General features: G+C 38.7%; 2 protein-coding genes across 4 annotated transcripts in view; both read right to left on the bottom strand.

The window, feature by feature from the left end:
• prkar2aa (protein kinase, cAMP-dependent, regulatory, type II, alpha A) overlaps positions 1–3106 on the bottom strand; it is a 53007-nt gene extending 49901 nt beyond the window's left edge. Inside the window, exons 1-2 of one of the 2 annotated variants that reach the window (XM_020646552.3) lie at positions 2564–3106; positions 1495–1777 (exon numbers count right to left, since the gene is read on the bottom strand). In XM_020646552.3, coding sequence (XP_020502208.1) covers positions 1495–1744 — 250 coding nt within the window. In that variant the 5' untranslated portion in view covers positions 1745–1777; positions 2564–3106. Of the gene's footprint in view, positions 1–1494; positions 1782–2563 lie in introns of both variants that reach the window. The other variant, XM_020646551.3, reaches the window with a different exon arrangement.
• A 3616-nt stretch (positions 3107–6722) lies between these two features.
• Positions 6723–12950, bottom strand: part of mgll (monoglyceride lipase) — a 43804-nt gene continuing 37576 nt past the window's right edge. For both annotated transcript variants that reach the window (XM_020646553.3, XM_020646554.3), the window contains exon 8: positions 6723–12759. In XM_020646553.3, coding sequence (XP_020502209.1) covers positions 12631–12759 — 129 coding nt within the window. In that variant the 3' untranslated portion in view covers positions 6723–12630. The remainder of the gene's footprint in view (positions 12760–12950) is intronic.

A 12950-nucleotide genomic window follows, 5' to 3' on the forward strand; every position in this document is an offset into this window, starting at 1 on the left:
GTGACAGCACCCAAACCCCACTCGTGTGTAATCCCCCTTTTACCCTGAGCTAGCTTGTACCCTTCAATGAGGTTGGCCAATATTGTTTTCAGTAGAGATGAACAATTGCATGTGGGACATTATGTAGTTAGCCCATACATGAAACAGTGTTAAAATACAACTAAAGCCATAAAAAACACTCAAGTTGAAGAAAGCAGGCTGTTTACTTTTTTACCCAGCAACTAAAAGTGACACCCTACAATGCTTGAGAATCTGCCAATGACACTTTCAGGAGAAAAACTGTGCAAGACATAATAATACTTAAGAAGCTTTTATCATTATTATTATCATTTCTTATTCCACATAACAAGCATTAGATATTCTATATTCGACTTAAAACTTGTAACTTAAAAAGTAAATCTTTAAAGAAACACCTATCATAGATACAACAATCAACACAGCAGATATTCTCATTGAGAAAACACAGATTCCCCATTCACAAGGTAACAGCCCCTGGCATCACAGCACACTGATGTGATCTAGGCCATGCTGCTCTCAGCAGCACAGGAGAGAGAGCTGAGCTGTGGAGCAGCTTACATCTTCTGCCAGTCTGTCAAAACACAGGGGAGTGATGCGAAAGAGGCATCGCTTTATCTGAAGGTAACATACTGTGTAGGATCAAGAAAGTTACAGTTATACAGTTCACGAACTCTTCCATTTGAATCTTGCTCTACACTGTTGCTAAGGACAGACATATTCATTTTATCAAATAAGTCTTTCATTCCAACATTACTTGACTGTCAGGATTGAACAGGTGGGCATACATCAACTTTATGGGAGGATTAATTTAAATTCAGAGTACATACTCTTCTACAATTGTATCATGTTAAAATGTTGAAGTATGGAAAAGGGGTGTTGGTCCATGTACACTGTAGAATCATTTTGGGTTGTGACATTTTCTTCCCTACCTGGAAAGATGTTTATTTTTGTTTTCTATATTTTGTAACTATAACTCACATTGTATCCTTTGTTTGCTTCATGGTGTTTTTCAATACTTGCAAGAATGTTTTCTAATGCTTGTGTGGTCAATGCTCAGAAGTTTCAAGAGCAAAAGGAAATACTTTCAGTTGCAGAAACTACGAGACCGTTAAGCTATTTTATCAACACGAGACCTTTTTAAAAGCCTTGACACCCGACATAGAAAAAGATCTTTTAGATCTCCATTTTAGATCCTGACAGTCATATCAATAATTACAATGGAGAAGACCTGGATGATATGAGTGGAAGATAAGGGCTTCCAAGCTGAACTGTCTTGGAAATGGAAAATCTGCCTCTAGGGAAAAGGTGTGCTTGATTTACAGTGACCAAGCTTAAATAATCACCTTTACTTTCTCTTTCACTCCCCAAACTCCTCATATGATCACATAAACACTTTTTCATTTTGTCCCATCTCTTTCATACCACACACATTTAACACATCAGCTTAGAATCATAAAAAAAAAAACTTCAACTTACGCTCAAAATCAGAATCATCATCATCATCATCATCATCACCATTGGACTCTGTTTGCATTGGCTCTCCATCAAACATCACTCCTTTTCCCGTTTTGCCACCAGCGCCAGCTCCATCCTGACTTCTGGTGTCTCGCAAACGGGTGAAGTACTGTACTGCAAAATCCACCAGGTCAGACGGCCGTTGTCGAAGCACCTCAACGGTGTAACCCTGCAGCAGTTCTGTCAACCCCACTGGTATCTCAATACTCATGGTTGTGCGTGGCTCAGTGGCGGTGTTAGCTATCTATCTACAGAAGGAGAGAAAATGAGTCAGAATCTGTTTTAGTACTGGGGTGAAATGTGGTTAAGGATTTCTAACTGTTGATTTTAATAGCTTTGCTTAACTTCTGCTGTGCCTGTACACTCACTTTGTAATGCCTGTGAATATCAAGTGACTGTGTATGAAACAGCATGGACAGTGTACTGTACCTGGAACTGCTACTTCACTGTCATTTATAAGCAAGGTGGTGTAATGCTGTGACATTGTCAGTGAGCGGCCACCCTATCTAGAGTTGAGCCAAGGAGCACACAGTCCTCACAGCTGCACTAAACAGATATGAGCCCAAACATTTGCTATGTGGAAACAGTAACCACTGATATTGGCCTGGTTTCAGTAACATTACCACTTGACTTCGTCAGAACCTGAACTGTCAACTTGGGCTGGTGGCCGGCTGAAACTAGCTAGCAATGAAGCTAATGAGCTAATAATCTTGACAACAGGTTTATTGCACAGTTTTGTTCTACGGATAAACAAGTTGACCACATGAAAACTAACATATCAAACAAAACTGATAACTGCAGCAAACATATACAAGCCTCGAATCAAGTGTAGCATTAGCCAACGTGCTAGCTAGTGTACCACCTTCAAGGAAGCCTTCACTGTTAGCTCATGCTGTAGTATGGCGCACTGGAGGTAGGAGCTAAGCCGCAGATAATAAGTGTCCGGTTGGATAAACGTTGCTATGCAAGCACAGCAAGTTGCACAGGGCCGGTAAGCTCTTTCGGTAAGCTAGCTGTGTGTGTAACTTACGTGAGATTCTGCCTCCCCGGCTAAACTAGCCAGTCCCCTCCTTCACGGTGTCTTCCTTGTTCTGTCTTATTTCGCCTCTTCTTTTTAGCCACTCTCTTTGCCAGTGTAGCGACTGTTTCCCTCCAGAGAAGACACCTAGTTTTCTTCCAGCTGTGCAGCGATGCTGTCTAAGTTGAGAGAGGGGGAAAAGCACTCGACTTCACCGCTGCAGCTTCTTACGACGTCCACGTACTTGGGGAGAGGGTGGGACTTGTTGTAAGCAGGAGTGAGGGGTGGCTAGCTGGCAGGCTAACTGGCGGACTTACTGCCGAGCGACTCCACTCTCCGACAGACTCAAGTCAAGTCAGCTTCTGTAAACCCGGGGATAAAGCTCGACGTTAACCGTGTTGCGCAACACCGCCGTTAAGTACAAGCCGACGAAAACCCCTCTTCTGGTCGTTATTCCACCGATACACCGGGTAATTACAACGGGAGAATCCTACAATTAACAGGGTTCGTTTCCTCTCCTTCCTCCCGGCACTCAACAGTTCTACAAGCACGAATGAACTGCTGTCTTTGGGAAGCGTGAGGGGGCGTGGCCAAAGCGTTTGACATTGATTGACAGAAAAAGTGACCATTCAGTATAAAATACTTTGATACTTCAACCAATTGGATAGATGTAGCCTATTTATAAGAGGGGTAACACCTGCATATCGATATTTGTACTCCAGCTTCGGGCCACACCTTCAAATGTAACACATTACCACCTGAAATAAAATTAATCTCGGACTTAAAATCTTTTACAAAACAGGTGAAATGCTGGCTCAAAGCAAGCCAGAGCTGTACCCACTTTTAAATAGTATCTTCAAACTTTATTTTAAACTGGTTTACAGCATTTGTATTGTTGTACATGTATTTTAATGTATCCTCATATCGTGTTATGGGGTTTTATGTGACTGAATGTTGTACATTTTAATCTGTTTGTTTACAAAAAGGCCCAACTGGGGACACGAGTTGGAAATTAGCAATAGCTATATACTCTTTATGCAGCACATCAGTTTCATGCTTTGTATTGAAATTATGTTAAATTGCATTGTCCCTATTAAATAAATAAATTCAATTCAATAACCTTTGGTAAAGATCTCTACAAGAATAAAATCATATGGGAAATACAGGAATGCATACATTCCAGCAAGTATAGGTAGGCCTACATGAGTAGCCTGTGTAAAGGACGAGAGATTTTTGCCATTTAAATGTAGACTATTTTCTCAAATGTATTCCGAGTTCTTGCAATTCTTGGTTAAAATTGCACTATTAGAATATCTCTTACAAAATGTAGGCTACTCGTGATCTGTGAAAAGAAAACAGTAACATAGGACACGCATCTAAAAGCAAAATGCTTAACTTTTTACACTTTAATCTGAGGAACCCATAGAGCCTAACTAGAGGGGGCCCTGGTGTTGCATAGGTTCCCTTTTCTGCTTTCCTCAGCCCCATCACAGTCCATGCAGCATCTCCTCTCTTCCTTTCCAATTCCTCAGCTGTCACAGAGGTAAAGCCGTTGCCATGGCCACAACGAGCCTGGATTTAATTCCTCATACTGGTTTCTGATTGGCTCAGGACTTTGTCTCTAACAAACTCAGAGGGTTAAAACAGACCTCCAGGCTCCCTCTACTGGGAAAACAAACTTGAGAAACAACTCATTTATCGTAGAAAAAAACATGTTCAATGATTTTTACAATGAGGTAAAAACAAAAACAAATTTGTTCTCATTAAAGTCAAATAGGCCACACTTAAAATGAACCACATCATCAGTGTGGCATGTTGAAGTGTCACAGGGTGCAGTCGATGATGGAGGTTGATTACACTGCTGAAAACAATTAGCTTGGTAACCTCACTGTTCTCCCATGTCCTGATTAATCACCACACTGCTGTAAATACTTTGTGTGACGTTAACACTCATGTTTGTCATCCATGGGAGCGTGCATTTTTTCTGTGGGAAGATTTCTCTTTGGACTTAGTGGAATATATGTAGGCAGCACAATCTCTTTTGAAAGTGACAGATGAATATTCACATTTATATTTAGGTCTCTGGTCTTGGATTTCCTAGAAGGACTGTCCTGTGGGAGCTGCTGCTAATGCGGTATGAGCAAAATCCAAAAATGTCTCAAGTAGACCTGCTAGCCTACATTTTGGAAGAGAGAAAGAGAGAGAGAGAGAGATAGAGAGAGAGAGAGGGAGGTGAGGTGCTGAGAGCATAGTGTACAAAAGAGTGAAAAAAATCATTCATGTTTGGATGATATGTGCACTTCTCACTTCTGTAGCCACTTCAATATAGCGTTTATACCTCAAAAACGAATTTCAAGTCTAATTCCTTACGATTCCTACTCCAAGTTTTTCACTGTTCAGACTAAGTAACATGATCAGTAAAGGATCAGTAATCAGCTGATTGATGCAAGAAGGCATGTTATCAAAATGAGTGCTTTAAAACAATTATTTGGCCCAAAGTTTATTTACTTGAAATATACTAAATAAACATTTTCAATAATGGCTCTTTAACCAATCCCTGCTTCATTCATGCTTTGGATGTGTTACACTGATCTAGAAAAAACAGCTCTTGAACTAAACTCATACGACCTAGGCTACTAAATGACTTTTGTGATGCACTGCCGCCACCTACTGGCTGAGTTGTGATTTTTAATTCCTTACAAACCCACTCAACTGCCAGAACAGGTCAAACTATCTGGGTTATGTTAGTTTTACAAATTAAATCCTATAATTAAATGAATAAAAATAAAAATAAAATAAATCCTACCCAGATTTGTGAGTTATCTATTCAAACTGTATTTTACCCACCATTGGAGGTGAATCTTTGGGAAGCTGATTTGCAACAATACTCCAAGAAAGTATGCCATAATCGTAGTTATCTCCAATATCACAAATTAATTTTGACAAATTTGCTTGGATTTCCCTTCCTGAAAACTCTATAACAGACCATGTGTTAAAAAGAGCACATTTTATCAATGTTAACAATCTGTGAAAGTATTCCAGTAAGGCTGTACGGCTAAACAGTTGTTTATTCTTTTAGAGAGTATGAACATTATGGACAAGTTGAATGACTTTCAGTGACTCAAAAGTAAATCCATAATGACGTTGTTTATACATCTTATATACAATACTTCAATACACTTGAATTAAACTGTGTAATGTTGATACTAAACACAGGACATGGCTGATGCATTAGCGAAGAGTATAGGATTCTGACAATCCTAAATATTCTAGCTTAAGTTTGCAGTATGATGTCTTTAGAGTGACATATTGTTGAACATTTTCCTTTTTGTGACATGATAACTCAGTATCGGCACTGGGTCATTAAAATCAAGTGTAATTTGGTCATTAGAAAACTGACAAAAGAAGCAAGAACAAGGAAGACTTAAGAATGTGGGGAAGATGAGGTTCTGTGCTGCTATGAACTTCAATTAACTTCTTTTTGCGTGATGTGTGATCATGTTATAGGGTTTGATTCATACAGTTTCACCATAATGCAATGAAAAAATGTAGCTGTCCTTTCTCCATCAAACTCCTAAATTGACATTCTTAATGTCTGAATATTGAATTGATATGAATTAATTAAATGCCACTCAACAGAAGTGCAGACTAACTCAACAATAGTAATCATCTTGAAATTATCTTTTGGGGCCATTTTTGTCTTTATTGGATAGGACAGCCAAAGAGAGACAGGAAATGTTGATAGGAGAGAGTTGGGGCGATGACATGCAGCAAAGGGCAGAGTTTTCTTTTTTTTTTACCAAAGGGCAGAGTTGGAATCAAACCTAAGGCTGCTGTGACGAGGATGATAGACTATGGAGGACTCTGAACATTGGGCGTGCATCAAAACCAAAAGGCTATCTGGCGTCCCAATAATGTAATTAATCAACAGCTCAACCCAAGAAACAAACTATGTAAAGTGTGTTATTATTGAGTTTTTGTTTTGGCTTAATCTACATGATAATTCCAACCTTAAAAAATAGATGCAGCCTTGAGTCTTTCGAGTGATTGATTTAATCTAGTAGTTTATCTTTATTTAAAGCTTGTGCATCATCTTTTATAAAAGATTACCAGTATCTTAACATGTACAATTAAGGACAATAACCAATCATGTAATCATTCCATACAGAGCTGATGAGGAAGAAGAAAATTACTTTATTACAATTTATGTGACAAACATATCTTCATGTTTTCTACTCAAAGCCATTTGGAATAAATTGATCAATTCCAAATGATATATAGTCATTAGGCCACTCAAGTGAGACTGTGTTGATCCTGTTTGTATCTTCATGGCCGGGTTAAATATAACAGGTGTTGTAAATTGAGAACTTGGGATGTACTTTGGAGTTATGTCTCAGCCCATTCTGAAAAACTTAGAAAGTGACTGAAGAATTCTGATTGGACCAAAACAATGGAGACAGACATAAACTGGAAGATACAGACAGGTGGAAGACAAGCAGACACATTTACTGAACCAGAAACAGAAGTGATGACAGGCCAGAGAGGAAACAGAAAAACAGATCTGCTCAACGCAGTTCATCTACATCAAGTTAAAAAAACACACTCATGAACATAGACATGCTCAGGAACACATTCACCATAGTGATAAGGCACAAACAGGACTAGACCGTAATCTAAAAAATAAACATACATTACATATTCCCATAAAAATCTGCTTGGTTAATTATATTCTCTTCTTTTTTTCTTTTTTTTCCTGGAAATTTGAATTTGAAAAAATATGGAGAAAAACCTGATACCTGCAGTTTACTGATTGATTTTAAGGCGTAACAGAAGGCTTTATGAACGGAGAAAGCCACGTTAAGTCCCTCATTGTACTTTTAATATTTAGTTCTATTTAAAATATAAGATACTTATAGGCAAGTTGGTTAAAGATCTGTATAGCAGTAATATCTAGTAACAAAACAAAAACTTTATAATCTCAGATGGTTGAAAACATTCATAGTTCTGTGACAAACTGCAACAAGACTTACGTTTTCCTCTTTAAAACAATGTGGACTTTAACAGTAGCATCATTATCTCCATGCAAATCTATATCAGCAACATTGTCAAACATTTTGGGGATTAATATCTGTACATACATGCAACTTCAAACCAGTTTCCATCTGAAAAAAGTATCACAGAGTTTAATTTTGCTGAGCTTCAACAGTAAAAATGACAAACTCTGACTTGTTTATGTTATAAAAAGTGCCTTCTCACAATGTGTAATCAATATATAGTAGCCTATACATAAAAGTATTCCCTATAAATAATCTAGACAGGATAAATAAAACATTTGTAATATACATCGCAGTGTTGATTTTTCGTATTTCCTTCAAGATTTGTTAGCAATGCTGTGCTATAATACAGTGTTTCACAATTACTGTCAGCCATCAGTCCCTCTGGCTTCTATCAAATCAGACATTCTTCACAACAGCAAGATTTGAATAAGGTTTTGCTCCAAAAAAATGCATTGTAAAACATCTGAAAATAGCATCTGTGGTGGCATGACAACTTCAATCCACTGTATTCTACAGACATGACGAAGAACTTAAAGATACAGTTCAACTAAAAGTCTTTTGGAGAAGACTCTTTCAATTCCTGCTGTGCACTGACACTTGACGTCACTCATGCACACTGTGCACTGCATCTTCCCAGCACAGTAATCTCTTTTTAATTACAAAAAGACTTGCCTGTGGTGCTTAGTCCTCCATCATATATAACAGCTCTTTTCTTAGAAACAGTCATAAAGTCGAGTTTAAAAAACAACAACAAACCAAACAGACGAACAGCCCCGCTCACCAACCTGCAGGCTTCAAGTTAAATTTCGCCTTGTTTAAGTGATGCAGCCCACGTTCCTGTGTTTACCATTTCCTCTACAATACTTAGCATTAGCTTAACAAAGACCTGCTGTCTTATTTAAAAAAAAAACAAGAAGATATTAACAGTCGAGTAGATTATTACATATTAACAGATCAATTTGTCTGGACATGGCTGTCTCTCAAAATGGCAAAACTGCATTCATGTCATGCTTGTATAAATTTCGTAATGGCATGGACAGGGGAGGATATCTTTACAGGGCTTTACGTTTTTAAGTTGTGAGCACTGTCTTGGGAATTACACACCTTTAATGCAGGTGAGTAGGAATGACATCTTAAAAATGTCTCCTTAGAGAGGCTTTTGAATAGAGACAAGAGATAAATGGGAGCAAATATACACACATTTACCAGAAAAAAAAGGAACAATTTTGGGGTCTTTAAAACTCCAGAAAAATCACTGTGCTAAAATATCCATGTTGTGTTTTCAGTGCAAGCAGCAGCAGAGCAGCCTAATTTGAATGCAGTGAGTGTATTCAGCTCTTATTATTCACTGTGAACTGATGAGGCTAATTGTTTGCTCTCTTATCTCGACGCTCACACAAAAGGGAATTCTAAGAGCAGCAAAATGGACAACCAGCTCTGAAAGCGCAGCAACGTCTGCTGCACATGCTGAACCATGAATAAATACTAATTTTTTCAGAGGCTGACATTTCTGGAGAAAAAAAGAAAACATGTGCTGCCATGGTTACTGACAGCTTCTCTCCTGTCTATTTCTCTCCCTTCTCCTCTCACTCCATCCTCATCTCTCTCTCTCTCACCCTCAGAGCTAATGACTGCAGTAATAAGCACTCTTGTGGTCTGACAGGTAGAACTTCTGGAAGTCACAGCTACATAGGATCCTGCATGTGAGGCTGATTTCAATGTGCAGCAGGGGTGCTGTTAACGGGTTTGAATACAATTGGGAATGTTAAGCCCTTGTGTGTGCTGTGACTGGTGCAGCCCAATCAGGAGGCCATTGTGTTTGAAGTGCTCGTGATATAAACCCCTGCAGCTCTGGTGGAGGTTGAGGGTCTGACTCCCACAGGAACTGACAAACACTTCACTTCTCAATCAAGTTCTGCACCAACTGCAATGTGACCTGATATTTAGAGGCTGACCTACATCATGTCTTCTGATATCTGAGGAGACGGAGAAAAGGATGCACTTGCTCCTGATTTCTAAAACTTTTCCTTTGAACGCCCCTTATGATTTATTTTTTACTAGAACAATTTTATCTATTCTTGTTGTTGTTTCCAATATGAAACTTTAATATAAAAATCACTCTTGCTTTAATTTGTATGCCTTTTTCAATCTCTCATTTTCTAATTAAGGGGTTTTACTTAATTCCAAGTCGTGAGCGTATGCCAGCATCAGACAATGAAATCAAAATATCCATTTGCATCTCCACAGAAAGAGGGCCGTAACAGATAGCAGATTTAAGTCTAACCGAGGTACAAACTTTTGTTTTCCTGAAGCTTTTTAATGGGTAAAATATTGCAGCCTATAGTTCCTAGTTGAATGATTGTCAGTTTAAAGGAGCAATATGTAACTCTGACACCTAGCGTTTAAAATGGGTACTGCCGCCTACTTATCTGTTCAAAACAAAAAGAATCAAAACTTAGAAGGAGGACATACTGGCTGCTGCATTGTTGACAGAGAAGCCAGCACTTCAACATAGCATGTGACCTTAATGTCTGATCATATAGTAAGGTCATTTTGATTATTTCTGTAGGTATTTTACATATTGGACCTTTAATGGCCAAAGGAAAAAAGAAAAGCTTAAAGAATGTAATTTTTGTTTTGCAAATTGACGACTAGGTACAGAGTCAATGGCAGTTAAAGATATTTGAATCTGTTACAAAACAAGGGACTCTGTGATTTACTGAACAAAGCGCTGGTCATGACAGCAACTTAAAAAAACAAAACATGGGTGAAACAGGGTGGCACAGGGTGAGATATGGAGAGACAAGAGTGAGGAAGTATACATTCAGAGCAGGCAGCAAGCCAGAAATTCATCTCATTCTGTCAGTCTTGTTGTGATCACCCCAGTGACTGCACATGTAAAAAAGACGCATTCTACCTTGCTGCCAGCCTGCTGCCGTGGTTACACACGAGTAGCGGTCACCGTGGATACCACTCCATGTGTTCCCTCCTCTCGCTGCATGAGTCCCTTTGAACTCATGGATGATAAAGAAAAAAAAAGTTTGAAAGCAAGGCGACACGGTCAAGTCTCCTTCCAAGAACTGCATTTTAAATAGATGTGTTTTCTTTGGATGTTCAGTAAGTCTGAGGTCAACAAACAAAGACTCTTACTGTTTGTCTGAACTGCCAGCAGCATCAATATGTTTGATCTCTTTTTGTGTGTGATACAGGGGAGGCTGTGACATTACAACATAATCATTCTAGACTTGTGCTAATTTAACTTTCTAATACATTAGCTTATGAATAGGTGGAAAAAGTTTAGCATAGTGCTAACGAAAGTGTCCCTGACAATTTAAAGCACTTGGCTCAGTATGTGCCCATTTAGCTATATACTGAATAATTAAGAACCATTAAAAATATAGGTTACTGTGACATTATTGCTATGGTTTCTTTGAAGCCTTTCAGATCACTGCTTCTGAGAACTTCAATGTGGAAACGAAAAAATTAAAAAATTGTGATCACGACCAGAGCTTTAGCCATTTAGGTTTGTGATTAAGAAGCTCACGCTGAACAACTCTAATCTGATTTTGAGCAGTCACTTGCGGCCAGGGCTTTAAATATAAAATTTTGAAAAAAATGCTGAGGTAATGGGTTCAAATTCCCACAATATTCACCAATAATTTGAGTAAAATTTAACTAATTTCAATAGTTTGAGGCTTAAAATGCTTCAATTTAAGATTTAACCTGTTGAATCAACATTTAGGCTTTAAAATAGATGATTTTGAACTTGAAAATGTCGACTATAAAGGTTTGATGTGGTGTCTAGATGGAGTTCTACATGGTGGTTTAGAGGTCAATTGTTTAATGTACTGTAGAGTAAAACAACAAGGAGTTATATTCCCTCAGTGACCACCAGTGTTAGTAATGTACGCATCTCCATTACTCAACGGTGAGTTGAACAGAGGTGATGCACTCTTCTGTTTATAGCAACAGAGCAAAGAGACGCTTATCATTCTCCAGCTGGGTCCCTGACCGCATCATGGACTTATTAAAGTTAGAGATGCAGGGAATGATTCTGACAGGGAACTGAGAGAACAAAGATCACACAGAGTGAAGACATTTTGCCCTCTTATTCTCGTCTGCAGAGAGCGAGAATGCAGCTTTATGGAGATAATCTGCTCCCTCTTCATTTAACAGATACCCTTCAATAGGCTCACAGAGACACGTTAAATAATCAGTATAGAAGGATATTGTGGCTATAATGAGAAAACAGAGATACGGATAACTTTTAAGGTGAAAAAATAAATAGGCTTAAAGACAGAGTTGATAATTTCTCCTGAACCACTATATCTGCAGGAATGAAAACATGAATCAGTGAGAACTCTTGTCTTCACTGAGATCTGTACTCTTATATTATATGTAATCTTCTGATGCTGTGAAGACAGTGAAGCAGGTTCAGCTTTTCAATTAAATATTCCCCTTGGACTGAAGCTTAACCAGGCCCAGACGTGCTGTCCTGCTGCTGTTCCTGACCTCTGACCTTTTCATTAAACAGTGTATAAGAAAGAAGGAAATGCTGCTGCGCATACAAATAACTTATTACATTTGTTTTGTCATTTTCTACTCAAAAGATGTTGGAAGTGGAGATACTATTGCACTTTAGCTGTAGCTTTTCTACCTTAGACTTGACTTGGTAGACCTCCTATGTCAGGAGAGGTCTAAAACAAGCCGAGTTTGAATAGTAAATGGAAAGCAAAAAAGCGAAAAAGCGCCTGGAATACATGAGGCGAATCCCTGATCATAAGTGCTGCTGGCTATCAACATCCTTTAAAATCTGTGTAACTTAAGCTGATTGACAGGTACAAAAAGAGGAGAGAGATAAATGTCTTTTTTTTCGACAGTATATGGATAAAGTCAGTAACTTTTTTTTTTATAAAAAAAGAAAATAACTTCAGTCTATAGGCCCCAACGTATTTCCAAAAACAGAGAGTGTAGTAGTATTGTTACGCCTGAAAGACAACTGGAATGTGAGCAGGCTTCCTTCTATGAGCCTTGTGGTTGTTGTGTACTGGCGGGAAGGTGCTCTGTAATCCAGCTGGTCACCTCCTTCAACACAGACTCGGCCACCTCCGGGAGGTCGTGGTGAAGCGCGTGATAGCCTCCCTCGTAGACCTGACCAGAAGAGAGAGAGAGAGAGAGAGAGTGTCAGAGAGATGGGACACATTTCATTCAGTCACTGGCTAAACCCAACAGGAAATAGTATTTGTGTTCAGGAAACAGATGTTTTTCTGCATTCAGCTGATTTCCTGTGAGGACAATTTGTCCTATTTTTGAGACCCATCACGATAACTGGAACATTACAT

Source organism: Labrus bergylta, chromosome 12 (assembly GCF_963930695.1).
Source record: "Labrus bergylta chromosome 12, fLabBer1.1, whole genome shotgun sequence".
Classification (NCBI taxonomy): Eukaryota; Metazoa; Chordata; class Actinopteri; order Labriformes; family Labridae; genus Labrus; species Labrus bergylta.